Source organism: Macrobrachium rosenbergii, chromosome 9, assembly GCF_040412425.1.
Source record: "Macrobrachium rosenbergii isolate ZJJX-2024 chromosome 9, ASM4041242v1, whole genome shotgun sequence".
Classification (NCBI taxonomy): domain Eukaryota; kingdom Metazoa; phylum Arthropoda; class Malacostraca; order Decapoda; family Palaemonidae; genus Macrobrachium; species Macrobrachium rosenbergii.
The window spans coordinates 27553793-27572661 of NC_089749.1; the positions used below are offsets into that span (position 1 = coordinate 27553793).

General features: G+C 37.7%; 1 protein-coding gene across 2 annotated transcripts in view; it reads left to right on the top strand.

Annotated features, from left to right (window-relative positions):
* Positions 1 to 18869, top strand: part of LOC136841646 (phosrestin-2-like) — a 175014-nt gene that overhangs the window by 142970 nt on the left and 13175 nt on the right. For both annotated transcript variants that reach the window (XM_067108774.1, XM_067108775.1), the window contains exon 7: positions 10427 to 10584. In XM_067108774.1, the coding sequence (XP_066964875.1) occupies positions 10427 to 10584 (158 nt within the window). The remainder of the gene's footprint in view (positions 1 to 10426; positions 10585 to 18869) is intronic.

Below are 18869 nucleotides of genomic sequence, written 5' to 3' on the forward strand. Positions count from 1 at the left end.
CTAGAGGGATGCAAATTGGTATGTTGATCATCCACCCTCCAGTCATCAAACATACCAAATTGCAGTCCTCTAGCCTCAGTAGTTTTTATCTTACTCAAGTTAAAGTTAGCCATAATGGTGAGTCTGGCAACGATATATGATAGGCCACCACCAGACGGCAGTTAAAGTTTCATGGGCCGCGGCTCATACAGCATTATACTGGGACCACTGAAAGATAGATATTTTCGGTGGCCTTTATTATTCGCTGTAGCGGCTGTACAGAAAACTCGATGACGCCGAAGAAACTTGGCGCATTTTTTACTTGTTTACTATTGCTGAAGTAACTAGTTCCTACAAACAAGCTTTCGATGAGATTTATTGCGTGACTGATATATTGTTTACAAGTGTAAAAGCCAGTGGGACTCCCTTTCCAGTACGAAAGGTTCTAAAATCACAATAGCAACAGAATTAGGAAGAGAAGTCAGCGTTTGTTTCCTCTGCTTTTTTGCGGTGTAGCTTACATGAGTTGCTTTTCAAGAACTCCATATTCCATCCTTGTCGAGTTCCGATCGTACTGTAATGACGTGAAAACATCTCCCACCAGAGCAGGGACAACAGCGTTCTCTTGCCTTTTGCTAACTTTCTGGAACTGGTTTCGGAAGCGCTGAGCTTTCAGCGGGCAAAATCGTGGACTCGACCCAACAACAACGTTCATATTCAAGCTACGCAAAGCTTAGGAAAGGGAGTTAGGCAATTGCGAAGTTTCTTCCCGTATTTGAAACATTGTTTTGTTTTTATTAATGTTGGAATTGCTGATATTTACAGTTAACCAATGATAATAACAAGAACAAGCGACAGATACGTATTTACCATCGTCATCATTATCCCGCTGGACTTTTTGTCATTGTTATTATTCGACTTGCTGCTGTGTCATTGGCTATCATGTAACTCTGGAGTGGTAAATGTGATGTACTTAGCCTCCTGTTCTGTTCATTTCTGTGCACGGCAGTTTTGCTGAATAATCATTCTACAGCCCGATAAATTTATGTTCTTTTTCGTGACTTTAAGGCTGATTCAGAATAAGAAAAGATACTGACAAAGGATATATACTGTGTAGCCTATATATATATATATATATATATATATATATATATATATATATATATATATATATATATATATATATATATATATATATATATATATATATATATATAGTGTGTGTGTGTGTGTGTGTATGTATGTATGTATGTATGTATGTATGTATGTATGTATATAGTATCTATTTTCAGCTATGACTGTTATTACCTTTTCGGTGTCCCGTTGTCCAACGTTGTGGTTGTTGTCGTAAATTACGTTTTGAGTTTATTCTGCTAAACTTCGGAGCACTTTGATTTGTATTTATCATTACCCAGCTGAAACTTTAGAGCAATTACAGTATTTACGTTTGGAAGAGCATTCAAAATGAGATTCCATAAAAGACTTCGAAATCCCTAAAAAAAATTCATTTTCATTTAAATACCAGTTTCGTCAGCAATTTTGTATCAAATGTAGTAAAAGTAAAATTAGCAGAAGACTTTTATAAAGGGGCTTAACAATATGAATAACTGTAAAGTCGCTAATTACACGTAATGCTGAAAAGTAATTAATGAAGTATTGGCCTAATCGAACGTTTAAGAATAACAAATTTCAGCTGATCCTAATTAAGCTAATTAAATCATCCTCTTTGGCGCTTCTGATTCTTCTCCCATTTTTGAGTTCATTCTCAGTTCGTAGTCGTCCATTTGACATGAAATGCCTCACAGTTGTTCTGATCGGAATGGTTCATATCACTAGTCTTGGTTTCATCCAGTCTGTCAATTTGCGTTTGAGTGGTTCGTAAAAAAGTGACTTGCATATTGTCACTTGTCTGAATCATTACGTTGCAAGACGTGTCAAAGTCCTTCAGCGCTTTCAAAGCCTGGTCTTGACGAAGGCTATGTTCGTTTTATGGGTGAAGAATCGCCGGCGTCGTACCAGAGTTAATTGTGAATTCTCTACGAACTTCATTTCAAAAACAGTAAGTGTACCTCGACAACGTGGTACATCTGTTGTAGATTATCGATTTTCATATGAATTATGTTGAAAATACTCTGTCTTGATAAACCAGTTAGGGTTCCAAATGGATATTTTCTTTATTTCTGTGTGTGCTGTTAGTTTTTGTGATGTGAAGATAGAGTAGAAAATATAATCCTGGTTCCTACTTTTAACATATTGTTAAAATGTCAATTAGGATGTCGATTACCGTACACTGAGGAACCTTGTCAATTATTAACAATAAATCTACCCAGTATCTTTTTCACACGTAGCCTAACTGGTATTAAAAACTAAGCTTTCGTTTTTTTATACCTATTATGTGATGAAAATACTAAGTGGATGTATTTTTATCAAATTCTAATACAGCAGAGACAATGGAAAAGGATATTTGGAACTTAGGTCCTTTCCTTATGAGAGCACGATTTTTGTGGCACGGCGTACAAGTACAACTTGTAAAGCATGTTGTCATGCAACAACGAAGCGTAACTTTATTTTTATTAGTTTACTTGATTTTGTTCTTTCTGGTGGTCAGATCGCATCGGTATCTAACAGAAGACTAATGAGTAGGAAGTTAATATTGTTTGGATCAATTAAAATACAGTTGTGCCTTTATCCGTAGCTGAATAACACTTTACAATACTTTCACAAAATAAATTATGTCGTCAGTCTAAATTTTCTGAGTGCACTGAGGAAAATACTGTACCTCAGCGCGTACGCAGAGATCTTTACAATATCCAAAGAAGTTTTTTTTATTTCCGCTTACTGCGAACTTCTAGTGCGTATAACCGTGCGGTGGACATCTTGTTCTTGTCTTCACTAATACTTTGGTTTAACGGGATATAGTTATCCAATGAGGGGAAAATAACTCTCAAGGTTGTACATGACAGAAGGCTAATACACACATTTTATATATTATATATATATATATATATATATATATATATATATATATATATATATATATATATATATATATATATATATATATGTGTGTGTGTGTGTGTGTGTGTATGTATATGTATATATATATATATATATATATATATATATATATATATATATATATATATATATATATATATATATATATATATATATATATATATATGTGTGTGTGTATATGTGTGTGTTTGAAATATTCAAAGTACACTTTTCTCTTGAGAATTTACGAATTATCTCAGAGGTATCAAAAAGATTTAAATGGGGCCTCTGTTAATATTATGAAAATGAAATCCTGACGATATGGTGTTTGAAAAATTTTAATATAGCGGTGTCTCCGTCGTCTGCGAAATGCAAATGGGGCGGCTCTCAAGCAATCTGCGTCCTTTGTAAACTTCATAAGACCCCATCTCTCCTGAAGAGTCTCTCATGGGTGATATTTACCTGAGTAGCTATCTGGAAGCACTCTCCCGAGTGCGCTGAGCCTAATTGCCATGGAAACACACAGCTCCATTATGGGATTAAGATTAGCACGCGTTTTGCCAAGGGCAAAAGTTCATTCCCTTAATTTGAAATTACCGTGGAAGTTACGAACACTATCAGCAGCTTAAGTGACACTGAGTTAGATCAGTACTTTTGAATAGTTGCCGCTGAGAGGGCCACATGGAACGGCAGGTAGGCTGTTCTGGTTTTGGCTGGACATGTACTATAAACAGTAGAATTTAAGCCAGAAGGGTTATGCTTTCTGGAGCCATCTACTGGAAGATGAAAATGTCAAGATGCATGGTATAAGACTTGCCTCACCAGCGAATGGACCAGAGTTCAATTCCTAGGGGAAGCGAAGCACTCTAAGCACATTCTTTTAAAGCTCACTGCCTTTCTTCACCTACAGTCTGTGAAACATTCTAAGGGTATGGTGAATAAGTAATTCCTATGTTGACATACGTCTTATTGTTATGATAAAAGTTTGGGCTTGAAAGAGCCTACTCAAGTTAAGGTTTCTAAAGTATAGCCATGAGATTAAAACTGGCATTAAAAACACATTTGATCCTAGAATTTTTCATTAAATTAATTTTTTCATAAAAACAGAGATATGCCATAATTTTTCACCTGCGCTGCCGAATCTCAGTTCCCGTGAAACGTTGTCGCCACCAAGGAAGGCATTTAGAAGTTCAGCGGTCACTTTACTGGCTTAATTTTAAACCAAACGTCTACTTAAAGAACTAAATCGCTCAAGCTGCCAGTGTGATATAACAGTATGGAAAGCCAAAGCGTAAACTGCAGTATATGACAGGTCTCAGACAAAACCATAAACGAGAGATTAATGTTAAGAGAAATGGTAAAATAGACGTGGCAGCACTGCTTGTTCTACCTGGCCACACCCTAGCCATCTTGAATGTTTGACAGACTATAGGTTGCGATTAGACATCTTGTGTTCCTTCCTGGCAGCAGGGATGAAGAAGGACATGGGGAAAACAACCTCTTCCGAAGATATATTCCTAAAATCGAAAGAGCAGCGTCCTCTGGAGCTAGAATTTTATTTCGATTTGCTGCCAAATCATTTATCCTTTCATTTTCTCTAATATATATGAAAGTCCGCATATATGCAGCCGTGATTTTAGATTTACATGTCACGAAGAGAAAATCAGTAGTAATAAAAAAAGAACTCCTGTGGTGCAAGTAAAGAGGACACTTAATTCACTTCCGTAATTTTGGAGCAAATGCCGATTATACTAGGGAGTCTGCGTTTCATCCATTATGTTATGACTTGGATTTGACCGTAATCTCCAGTCGGCCATATGACCACTATTATCATGTGTCTTAGGCATTTCTATTACAAGGTATTCAGACTCTTCCTTGTAATTTCCTCAGCTGCTTGCCTGAAGAAATTGTTGTTTTCTTGATTGCTTATCTGAGACATTGCGTTAAGGATGTTAACCATGTTGTGTTGGAAGGGGGGCGGGTGTTGGGGATTGTGGAGATGGTAGGAGGTTTACAGGTCAAACTACTGCCTTAAAATCTATATATATTAATGGTATATACTCGCATACATACGACTATTAGTTATATTAATATTTATACCAAGAAGTAGTTACAAATGACAATATGGTTTGATATTTCTTTCAAGCCAAATGTTATTATGCTTTACTGGCTTTCTAAAAAAAAAATGCTCCAGGTATGAATAACGTTGATTAACCCTGTACAGTAATTCACGGTAAACAATAAACAGGTACTTGGTATTTGAGAGAGCAGTCTGATTACAACAACTAGAGCACCATGCGACAAGTGTAGCTCTCCCTGAAGGAAACATACTATAGCTAGATCTAAAACAGAATTATGTTTTCTCTTATTTCCACAGCACTATACAATATCACTGCAACACACACTGTAAAATTAGCTCGACCCAACACTGTGAAACAGATCTAGCAGTCATACAATGAAAATTCAAGTAACAAAAAAATCCAACTCCGTAAGAAGTTCTCAAAGTGACATAACATTCAGAAATTTCTCCCTCAAGCTGGCCGTTGCTAACACTCGACTCCTCTCAAACTCTGCGAATGTTAACAACAGCTATTTTCCTTTGAGGGTGCAATTTTTTTGCCTGCAATACTAGGTAGGCTGCTGCTGCAAACATTGTCATTTTCTAGCATCAGGTTTAATACTACTCAATTTTCTAGTTTTATCTTGGCTACAACTAAAATTTAGAATAGTTTGCCAAGTACAGTGGTTCTCAACCTTTTTTTTTTTTTTTTTTTTTTTTGGGGGCCATGCACCCTTTTGCCATATGCCATTCCCCCCTCTTTCCAAAATTGCCTGCCTGAAAAGTTGCATTCCAAATAATATGCAACAAAATACTAACACAAACACACAAGCAGCGGAGAGGAAGCCCAGCGTGACCTCTCAGAATTGCGGACCGATGCACACTGCGTTTTGTGTGGTCCTAGAGCCAGTTTGAGCCTTCCAATCTGTGGTCACGATTCCCCCCGAAACTCTGAAATTCCCCCCTGGTTGAGAACCACTGGCCTAGTGCATTTATGGAGCCTTTTGATCTCCAAATGTTTAAACGAGGAGCAAATTCATTCTTGCACTATGGTGACGTCTCCTGAATTCAGGATGTACTAGTTTTATTCCCTCACATTTATTTATTTATCCCATTTCCTATAATTTGTCTCACTCTACAGGCTGATTTCCATTTGGAGCCCACTGCCATAAGGGTTTTCAGGTGAAGATTTAATGAAATAAAGAAGGAAAGAAAATTGGGGCTAATATCTCTCAGCTACCTATTTCAAAAACTTGTTATGGGAATCAAAATGAAGTTATCTCTACATAATATACAAAATAATTTACAATTCAACTTCATATAAGAAAAATATTAACAAACAAAATAAAGTTTCATACATATAAACCACTCCACCGCAATGTAAGCATTGAACTTGACTCTGCACTCGACCACGTCCTTAAGACCGCGTTTAGTTGTAACCCGAACTGAGCTTGACACTTGAAGATTATGTTTTTTATTCGATTTGTTTCTTCGTTTTTACTATAAATACACAAAAAGTTATTGAGAGTTTTTTAGGGAAAGGGCTTCAAGGTGAGCCTTGTGACTAGTATCAGATTTCGGAAGAGACAAAAATACTTTTGTGTAGAAAGGTTTCTAGAGGGGTGGATTTCTCAGCCTTGCCAGAGGTTTGTTGTGTATAAACGCTAAACGCTCGTCCGAAGTTATCCATAATAATATGGTCCGCTGGTATAGTGGTTCGTGTCGTGGGATGCCACTCCGACGTCGTGGGTTCACATCTACCCCGGGCCGATGAAACATCACTGGCTCTGTATCATGCTCAGTTACTACTGCAGTGTGCGGTCAGCGGTGGGAGGTTGAAACCAACATTCTTTGGAAGCTTGAATTTCAAGTCAGTGGCCCCTGTGTGTTTGTTCCATGCAAATAGGTTTCAGCTACTGAAATAATAATGATAAATAAGCGTTCTGGAATTTTTTAGTTGTTACTGAATTTGTTTTTACCCCTGGTAGAAATGCAACAGAAAGAGTGTCAGATTAAGTATGAGAGGCGAGAGCAGCTAAGCCGAAATCAAGAAACAGAACTTCAGTGTTTATGGAAGGAAAAAATATGAAATATGTGTTTAATAAACATGCAGTTTGTATGTTGCATAATAAAATAAAAGTAGTAATGCTAGAGTGTGAGTCGCTGTGATGTATATTATGTGAAACAGACTGATTGAAAGAGCATTTAAAAAACGGGGGAAATGTGTGGTAATGGTGCGGGCGAGGGAAGGAAATGGACGAGAGATTTAAGGCGATTTAGTCACGCCTCATGAAAGTGAAAGAAGAAGACAGCGGTAAAATGGCATCATTTAGTGAACAGCGAGGAGAGGGGACTCGGGAGGTTGATGAACTGAGAATGACTTCAGCGTATGTATGAAATGGTTTTAATATCGAAAGGTGAGTTGTGAAAGGGGGTAAGAGGGCTAGTGCAGCCTCTGAACTCTACGACCCAACACAGACCTACTTATTTTTTTTATTTTGTGATCACAACAATTTGATCAGTGCACACACAGACACACCAACACATACACACATGTGTTTTACAGCGTATATAATGTAGATATTGACTGTTCTTACTGTGCAACAAAGTGCGTTGCTACTCAGTGGTCTGGTTAAACTAAAGTATACTTAACCTTTTTCCTGACATTTTGTTTATGACTTTATTTTATAAAACGCCATTTAGTTTCGAAAACATTCGGCAGTGTTGATGTTGAATCTTTGAAATGTTTAAGACCTAAGGAAGTAACGACAGCTTTCTGAAGTGGGACCCCTGGCCTCAAGACCCCAGTCATTATGTCTTAAGTTACAAATACGACCCGGGTTTCGGGTGTGCCGGTGCTTAGAGTAAACTAATGAGCCCGTCTGATGCTGTATCGGCCTTCCATAGGAACTGAGCAAACGAGCGCAAACTGGTCGTTATGATGATACATCGGCTGTATAAGTTCTTGCTATTTCTTCCGATTCGTTCTCTGCTTTCATTTTTCGTTTTCTTTACCAGTCCGTTTCTCTTTTGGCGTGAGATATTGTAGTGTTCCATTCTCCCGCGCTTTCATAAATTTGCCATCGGTTCAGTGTGCTATTGCTGTTGTGCTATTTTCTGACTGATTTTGTTTTTAATGTTCTTCATTTATTAAATTCATTCGTGTATTCATCAGTTTTCGATGTTGCGTAGTATGGATATTTCTTAATGATTTTTTATCAGTCATCGTTAACATTTGCCGGCATCAGCATTCTCTCTCTCTCTCTCTCTCTCTCTCTCTCTCTCTCTCTCTCTCTCTCTCTCTCTCTCTATTTCTTAGAGTGATGGAAATGGTCGAGCTCTATGGTATTCCGACCTATCAGCCCCTTTATCGATCCAAGGTGAATTGCATCAGCGACCTGTCAATCAGCCTTTGATCAAATGTATCTCCTTGATCGAAGATGAATGAGGTTGATCGGCGCTGGAAGGATTCCCCGCGGTTCTTTGTATCAGATTTTCCCCTTGGGAATTGACTCTCTCTCTCTCTCTTATTCATAGTCCTCTTTTATTGTCTGTGAGTATATATATATATATATATATATATATATATATATATATATATATATATATATATATATATATATATATACTCACATTATATATCTATGATATATATATATATATATATATATATATATATATATATATATATATATATATATATATATATATATATATATATATATATATATTTATATATATATATATATATATTATATATATATATATATATATATATATATATATATATGCATACATATATTTATAATGTATATAATTATGCATCGTATTATATCTATAAATGAATGACAAAAACTATCTAATTTTGTTTTTATATATACTATGTATACTGTATATGTGTGCGTGTATATGCATGTGTAAATGAATAAATTAATGACAAAAAAATCTGATTATGTTTCCTTACCATCACTTTTACTGCTGCACTTATAGTTGAATGAAACGCCATTTACAGAAGTAATGAATACAACAGCGCTGTTAACTGTATCCTTGATTGAGAGAGTTCAAGATTGATTCAATGTTGTTCTTTTCCTTCTGTTCTTCCCAGTACGGGGGTAGTGCCGTCAACGAACCGCACGCAGTGAACTGTAAGCATTACGTAAGGTTCTTTGCAGCGTCCCCTCGGCCCCTAGCTACAACCCCTTTCATTCCTTTTACTGTACCTCCATTCATATTCTTCCATCTTACTTTCCACCCTCTTCTAACAATTATTTCATAGCGCAACTGCGAGGTTTTCCTTCGGTTACATCTTTCAAACCCCTTACTCCCAATTTTCCTTTCAGCTCTGAATGACCTCATAGGTCCCAGCGCTTGGCCTTCGGCTTAAATTATATACTCTGTCTATATATCTTCTCAAGTGCTTTTTGTAAGAAAAGTCAAATGGACAGGAGAGAGAAAGAGCCCATTTCATTGCAGATCATATTCACCTCCGCCAACGTTATCCTTTTGGCCCGGATCGTGTGGTTGTTTCTTTGCCTGTTTATTAGCAAACTCACGCAAACATTAATTGTGGATTTTTCCAGAAATTTGGCCAAAGGCATAACGACTTATTTGGGAGAGACAGCTTTGAGTGAATAGAAGGTGGTTTTTATGCTCTAATAGAATTGTTGAAGCAACCAAATTTAGTTACGACTACACCTGTGTGATAATAATAATAATTTTGATGAAAGACAAAGTGAAATGTGATAAACTTGTAGAAGAAACTTGATAGAAATGGGAAATAATATTGAAGCTTAATGTAAGTTAGATGTATAACATCCTGAGAAGATGCCAGTTGACAAAGATAATTGTAAGAAAATAGATTATCGAAGAAAATAGATTATCGAAGTAGTCTCCATTGCAGATTTTTATTTTTAAAAGAACTACAATAAGTCTCAGTTTGCCAGAAGACTTAAGACGAACTCGTGTTTCTGTGGGTGAATTGAGTTTACTGTTTATGAATTTGTGCATAAATGTGCGTGCATAGTTTTACATCATCTGCTGAGGTCACCTGATAGATGGATAAATTCAGATATTTCACTACTGGTCTGCATAAACACAACCAACAATGTTAATTCACTTTTGTCGTTATTCCCGCAAATTTGTTGCTTCCAATTAACAGATAAATCAACTTCTGTCATTCTTCCCACAGATATGTATCTTCAAGGAGCAGATTTATGTGCAAATATTATTATTTTCTCAGATGCATCACCTCTCATCTCAATATTTGTCAGCTTGGATCGTTCTTTCCACGAATATGTTACCCCTGATCAACAGACTAATCAATTTGCTTCTTCCCACTGCTCTGTTAGCTCAAATGAAGGGACTAATCCACTTGTGTCGTCCCTCCCGCAGATCTACTACCACGGCGAGAAGATCGGGGTCGAGGTGGTCGTCAGCAACAAGTCGAATAAACACGTGAAGAAGATCAAAGCCAGCATCGTGCAGCTCTGCGACATTTCGCTCGGACCCACCGGCCAGATCAGGAATAACGTTGCCAGCATCGAGACCCAGTGAGTAAAGCGAGCTCGTATCGCACTTTGACTCGCCTTAGTTGGAGCCGAGCGCAGCGTCATGCTCAGCAAGCACGTGACCTGGTTGGGCACTCCCCGAGGGGGTGACTCTGCAAGTAAACAGTGTTTCTTGATTCTTTACATTTCTTACTTTGCTGGGGGTCAGCTGGTAACATTTTACGTGGGTGAGGATGAAAGTAAGTTTGCTCAACGTTTCGCTTTAATAGTGCACAGCTGAATGACAAAAAAGAGCCATAATTTCTTTTATGCACATATACTTACTTTTTTCTCCATTCCTTCAAGAAAATGAGTTAATAGGTAGTGCTCGTGATATTTTTACTTACCATATATACGTCTTCGAATAATGACTGCTTCATTCTCTTAAAAACAGCATGAACAACGTACACGTTATTTTATCAGGAAAGATTGAAAGCGGAATTGTGCTTATTATTTTTTGATGACATATAAATGGGAAAGTTATTGCTCTGTTGTAAAAGTAGGTCTCAGACAAGGTTATGCGGTTCCAGCTGCGGTTGTGTGATATTCACTGTATAGAGCAGTGCTGAAAGTCATGAGGGAAAGAGCTGGTGTTGTTACTCTACAATAACGGGAAACAAAATGATGGGTTGTGGATTGGGTGATTTTTAGGATGGTGTGGTGCGGAATGGTCATAAGGAAGAGAATTTATATAGAGCGGGAAGAGACTGTAGGCAGGGGGAGCAGTTCGACCTGAAAATAAACTGTCAGTAAGTGCCTTCCCGTTTGCCTTGAATCCAACCTGTTTGATTGCAAATGAACGTGTCCATTTCTGACCTTGGTTTAGTTAGAATAAGCTTGGCCCTTTGCCATCAAAGGTTCTTGATCAGTATAGGGTTCTGTCCCTAAAACGTAAAGGAAAGAGAAGCCGGAATGAAATCTTTTAAAGTTTTTAAAGGAAAAAAAATACACACTGGAAGTGGATGAAATTTACTTAGGCGAGATGACGAAAGAAACATGAGAAAAGCACCTCGGAGGAGGCGATCCATTCTCTGCTTTCAGAGTAATATTAACGTTAACGATCCTATGGCTTCACTCTCTAATCAAAGGTCGTGTGTGCATGGGAGGGAGCCCTTTATTTTTTTCCCTTTTTTTTATGCTGAGAGGGCATTGTGCACCCGTATTCATAAGCCGTGGATAAAAGAAGCTCAAAATTAGATTAATCAACATATTATAAAATCTTAATGTTAAATTCTATGAACGAATAACATTCTCCACATAAATTAGGCTTGGTTACGTCTCTGCTTATACTGATTTTATGCTTCGTTTGGAAATTTTCCACTGTCAGCTTGGTGACCTTACTTTATACTACCGAAGCATTCGTAAAGTTTATAAGCAGAACTACGGGTGAATAAGTTACATTTTACTTTAATTTTTACCAGCGTGTGAAGCGTCTGAAATGTTTGGACTAGCTGAATGAACATTTGAATAATGAGAACGTACTATAACGACTGAACAGTACGGAATACCGAATCATAACAGGCATCAGTTTGTCATAATTCTTTGGTGGTTGATTATTAAGTATTGATTTGCTTCAGACTGACTTTCAAGAAGATTCGTCTCCTCTCTCTCTCTCTCTCTCTCTCTCTCTCTCTCTCTCTCTCTCTCTCTCTCTCTCTCTCTTATTTTATTACTTCTCACAAAAGATTCATACTATTCAGTGAGTCTGACACAACAGGAGAAAGGATCTAGTTTGGAAAATGTTCCTGTTTGTTTTGTTATCCCGGCTGGTGAGACTTCGTGTTTAAATACCTAAACATACTGGAGCAGTGATAGGAAAGAGAGAGAGAGAGAGAGAGAGAGAGAGAGAGAGAGAGAGAGAGAGAGAGAGAGAGACACCATTACTATATTTCCTAAATTCCCAAATGGTTACCAAAGGTAGCTGCTCCAGCACCCGAGTTTTCCATCTCGTCGGCATCGATGAGCTTTAATGTTGTGATGCCTGTATGGTTTAATTCGGGCAAAAGCCCACCTTTTTCTCTCATTCTCGATTATTTTTGTCATTATAAGTTGACCGCTCCCAGTTACTCCAGAGTAGAAAATATTCAGTATCGCAGTGTTTTTGTCGCCGTTCTTTACCAGAGTTTGAGGAATGTTTAACTGACGTCAGTTTACTTCTCCGGCATCCCCCTCCCCCCATGATGGGGTAAGGTTATTGAGCAATAACCTGTATGACTAGGTGTTTGGTTTTTCGACTTTCATACCTTACGTGGGATTTAAATCAGGATGTTTTCTTTAATTTAGTGAGACTAGGTGAGGGAGTTTCTCTTAAATCGAGCAGCATTTTGTAGTTCGCTAAAGAAGCTGAGTTTCTTCGTAACGTCTAGGTGTAAATTTTGATGAGTTTCCTTATTTGGTTGGTTATTTTGTGTAGTCTGTTTCAAAAGGAAAAAGCTGCAACGGCGAGTTGTTTAAGAGTGTCACAGCAGTGTGTTCGATGTCAGTGACCTCAGATGTCAAGACGGCTGTCACGGCAAGAAAAAAAAAAAAGTTCATTGGTCTCATGTAGGGGGTGAGAGATCTATATACACTCGTCACCCTTTCATCTAGGAAGAACGACTCTCAGGGGATTTTCGCCGCTTCGTTTCTTTGCAAGGGGCGCATGTCTTTATTTAAGTACTGGTTTAACGTGAGTTGTCTGTGGCCGCGTGAGTCGACGGGAGCGTGTTGTCGCTCGTTCAGTTTCTAAGGCTTCGGTGCCGCCATACTGTCGCTCCGATGAATGTCCGAGATGAGTGGCAGTCTTCGACAAAAGGGTGTTTTTATTCGCAACTGGTTCAAGGGCCACTGAGGATTTGCAGATTTTCTCCCTTCTTTCGCGTACCGCAAGTGGAAGCAGCACTTTTAAACGATGTCTCCCCAGTTTCATATGACAATACATTGTTGTTGAACTGAGCAGTGGATTATGTACCTGGTTGTTAATCGACCTGTGGGTCTTAGCTAAATGAGAGAGAGAGAGAGAGATGAGTGATCAGGGCTCCAGTCACTTATGCACAGTTATACCGCAATAAAAAAAAAATCACAAGATTTTTAACGAGATACTTCGCTCCAGTTTGCTATTATTAATTTTCATAAACTCGTAGCATGGCGACCACTTAAAATATTATAGGTTGAAAGGATATGGTTGGTTGCTAAATGCCAACAAAGCTTTTCACTTCCCCACTGTTTGATAATTTGCAACTTAGTGGATTACTAATGTGAGCGTACTGCGGTGCAAGCTCTTGTAAATTGGGGTATCTGCTGTCGTAAGAGACGGTTAATTCCATTTATTTTGTTCTTGCTTTTATTGACAGAAAAGTTTTGGTTAAAAATGTAATTTCTGAAAAGCCCTGAAAAGAAAGCAACTCTATGGATATGAAGTGATTTGCACAAGACCATGTGATTGTTCAGGCAGTTGGCTCGTGTGATAAGTTATTTAGTCCCTCTAAACAAATTTAGTTCGTATCTTGCCTGCAAATCGTCAAAATACGCCTTGTTTAATATAGCCTATATATGTGTACAAACACACACACATATATATATATATATATATATATATATATATATATATATATATATATATATATATATATATATATATATATATATATATATATATATATATATATATATATATATATATATATATATATATATATATATATATATATATATATATATAATATTATATATACATTTATTGTATGGTTGAAATCGAACCGCACAATGCCTCATTGCCAAAGGGGAGTGCCTATTTTCGTACAAGAGATCAGTTGCAGCCTCCTGCGTGAACAGGGATCCAACAAACTGCAGCAGTTGGACTGAAACCCACTAGAAGCTTGACCGTATCCACCAGGTCTTGACAGAAAATGAATATGCTGAACTTATTGACGATAAAGTCAAGAAGGGGTTGGATCATTTAGAGCTTCACATAGAGCTTTCACGATAGGTGCATTGATGAGCGTGATGTGTTGAAGAGTTCCCTATTAACAAGGACACCAGCACTGAATTAGGAATCTTCTCTAAGGGTAATGCTGAATTGTACGGTGCCCAGGACCACCAGAGCAGCCAATCAAACAGACCCAAAGAATTCACGAAGAGAACAGTGTCAGGGAACTGCAGATTTCAGAAGCGGTGTCAGACACATTCAGCAAGCTACAGACTTCTTATTATCCTCTGCACGTCCACAGGAACAGCGCCCCCACCAAGAGCAACAATTCTGTAGGATGCAGCATCCCAGTCAAGAGCAACAAGCCACTTATGAGGAATGCACCCTGTTAGGTGCGGACACCCCATCAGGAGCAGCATCTGTAAAAGCAGCACGCTCATCTGCCATGCCACCTTAAGCCGGCCTCCCAAAAACAAGTTCCAGCCATCACTCAGCTAGCCAAGCAACACTCAAGACCATTGAACAGAGCAGCAGCAAAGAAGGCAAGTGCATGCAGTCAATTCCCATGATTACCCTGGTATCACTCAATGAAAAGACAAATTACTGATTGAGGCACGCAGGCTGAGCCTGGCCCCTAGCCATATAACCCGACCCAGTCAGCATCTTGTGTTATGGGCTGCTCTAGGAAGGAGATCCCATGCTGGCATACAGATGGCTTAGTCTTCAACAACAGCAGCAGAAAACCTCTTTTTTTTATCATTGTCAGCTAAATCTTGAAGAGCAGATCATCTCATCTCACTGTGAAGCAGTAACTACCTTAAAGACGCCTCAGAAGGAGGCAAAAAACTCTGAAATTTAGGTGGAAAAGTCGGCAGTCTTCGAATGCTAGTGCAATATTTTTACCCTGAGCTACGCCAGCTATGACAGTAATATTGTCAGCGGCAATACCAGTCACTGGAATTTTAAGACAAAATGAATAATTTCAGTTAAGCCATTTAATAAAAATAAAAATGTATTTTTCATGCTATAGAGTTAGCTTTGTGAAATTTACTAGCACAGTTGGCCTCAGACACATTGACCGCCGAGGTCACCTGTGTCCTAGAATTTTACACACATTTATGTATATATATATATATATATATATATATATATATATATATATATATATATATATATATATATATATATATATATATATATATATATATATATATATTCTTCAAGTGCTAATGTACTTGTGGCTTCCACAGTTCACTTACAAAACATCAAATATATCTAGTGCTTTTTCAGTCTTCAAGGAGGGATAAACAAAATTGCTATACGAGTATTTATTCATTCCAAAGTCAACAGCTCCTTCAACCATCCATTGTCTTCTTCAGGACTGTTACATTCAATAAGGAAGCACATTCTTATAGCAGATTACAGCCAAAAACTATAAAAAACAAAGAACCAGAAATTAAAATTTAAACACTTAAAATCTTATACAAAATCCATAATTTTAAAAATGATTAACAAATTTCTCAAGTCACGATGCATCTATATGAATACTCTGGCTCCAGAAAGAGTTCAGAAGTCTGCAGCCATCCTGCGTCCAGTAAAGTTCACACTGGAAAGCTTCCACCGAATTTACATTGACAAAGTAAGCTGGTCCCAGTCTCCCCATAACAGTGCCCGACATACAACATAGTCCATACTGGGAGACCCAAGGAAATTGAGACCAGTGTAGTTTGCAAATTTGACTTTGGAAGAGAATGGAAAGCCTTCCGTTATGAGATATGTTGGGGTCTGATGGCTGCTCTTGTATTGAGAAGCATTGTTTTCCTTTGGGGAGACACAGGGAGACTTGGACCAGCCTACTTTGCTGATGTAAATTTGGGGAAGGCGTGGAAACCTCCCAGTGTGAGTTGAGCTGTTCTGGAGCTCTCTCTTAAACCAGGGTATTCATGGAGAAGCATTCTTGCCTGGGGAATTTGTTGATCATATTTCAAAACTACGAACTTTGTATCAAAATTCTGAATATTTAAATTTTAATTTCCAGTGCTTGTTTATCTGTAATTTTTGGCTTTACTTCCAATATGAAACAGCTGTTGGCTTTGGAGTGAATAAATATAGCAGTATTGCAGCAGTTTTGTTTATGCCGCCTTGAAGACTGAAAAGTGCTGGAAACGTTTGAGATCTGCTTATGGATAGTACATTAGAACTTGAAGAAAGTAAATAAAAGACCATGTCAGAAAACTTTCATATATATATATATATATATATATATATATATATATATATATATATATATATATATATATATATATATATATATATATATATATATATATATATATATATATATATATATATATATATAATATATATATATATATGTGTGTGTGTGTGTATTTGTGTCTGCGATTGAGTAAGTTTATGTATTTATTGGAGGAAAAGGGCAAATTCAGGGAGAGAAGCGCTACTTATACTGTAAGTCATTAAGATTATTTTTAACCATTGAATATTATAGCACCGACAGATTCTGAAAACCTGTTCAAGGACTCCTGATCATAAGATATGGAGGAGCTCCTCGATCTGACTCCTTGCAGATTTGCAAAGTTCACTCATTTTCAAGGTGCTTACGAGCAAGAGCGTGTGCTAGAGGGAAAGAAGCTTATGTAAACGGCAGAAAAGGAAGTTAGGTTCCGCAGTTTATCATCCGGAATAAAGTAAAACTGTAAGATTTGAAAACGGTCAACAATTGATCCAGTCACAAAATACACAAGCGACTTCGTGCTGAATGCTGTAGCTCCAGTTCATGAGACAAAGACTGTGGTTAAATCGTTATCGAATCGGATTCTTATGAACATAATCCAACAGAATTTTCGAAAAGGGGAATTTCAACATACGAGACATACATCACCTACTTCCATCTTGTTTCTCTCTCTCTCTCTCTCTCTCTCTCTCTCTCTCTCTCTCTCTCTCTCTCTCTCTCTCTAACGGCGAAGGACTTAAAAGGCTTCGTGTCACGTCGTCTATTTTGCTTAGTCATTTAGAAATCTCATAACACATCATTCTGTCAAGTTTATGTGATAATTTACTTCAGTGGCTACAGCCTTGAGGCGTACGGTTGCCGTATTCTTTAAACCCTTTGACTTTCAGTCTGTTTTATGATTCGGTACGGAGTGAATGAAAGTATTTAAAACAAACAAGTCTGGAACCTTCGTCACAGCAACGTGTCGTGCCTTTTCGTCGGGTTTGTGACTTGTAATTCAACGGTTTTTCCTAGGTAATTACTTAACGTCGTGTGTTAATATTTACGTTTCTTTGGAACGTTTTCCTCGGAGATTCCGAAGGATCAGTTCAGTTTTTCACATGCTAGTAAACTACTTCTACAATGCTTACGATGATCTTATTCCGATCTTTAAGAGGTCTCTCGTTTGATCAGATGTTTCATCTTGCTTTGGGCGCAGTAAATAAGTTTCAGCTGAATTAAAAAACAGAAACTCTTCGAAACTCGAGTCCATGAATATTTTTCATTCAGAAATTAATTTATACTTGGTATCAGTATGAGCAACAACAAACGAAGGTAGGCGATTAACCAGATTCCATTCCGATAGTTGTTCTGTCACCCTGTAGGAACTAAGGCTGAAATTGGAGCCAAAGAAATCCAAAATGAGACCTTGACAAATTTTGCAATGGATCTGTTACCTTCAAGGAATCACAAAGTAGGAACTGGGTCTTGAGCTTTTTATTTTCCTGTAAAAGAGAACTATTGTGCAGGCTTTGTCTGTCTGTCCGCACTTTTTTCTGTCCGCCCTCAGATCTTAAAAACTACTGAGGCTAGAGGGTTGCAAATTTATGTGATCATCCACCCTCCAATCATCAAACACACCAAACTGCAGCCCTCTAGCCTTAGTAGTTTTTGTCTTATTTATTTAAGGTTAAAGTTAGCCATAATCGTGCTTCTGGCAGCGATATAGGATAGGTGGTTAAAGTTTTGTGGGCCGCGGCTCATACAGCATTATACCGAGACCACCGAAAGATAGATCTATTTTCGGTGGCAATGATTATACGCTGTAGTTGGCTGTACAGAAAACTCGATTGCGCCGAAGAAACTTCGGTGCATTTTTTACTTGTTATAATATGGGGATAAATAAAATTTGATATTAGAGGTAATCACTTCAAGAGATCCGGAAGGAACCTTTAGTCCCTAGTCCAACAAGACGGTCGCTTCCTGGACCGAGCTGGGTGACCCAGGAACCCAGGTTTTAATAAGGACCTCTCCTTTGGAGTTTCCTGCAGAAGCTAAGGGAAACCTCAGGGGTTAAAAAATGGTTAAGTCGCCCTTATGCAACTATTTTTGCAGACTAAACTTTTAACCAACGCAGATATTCACCTT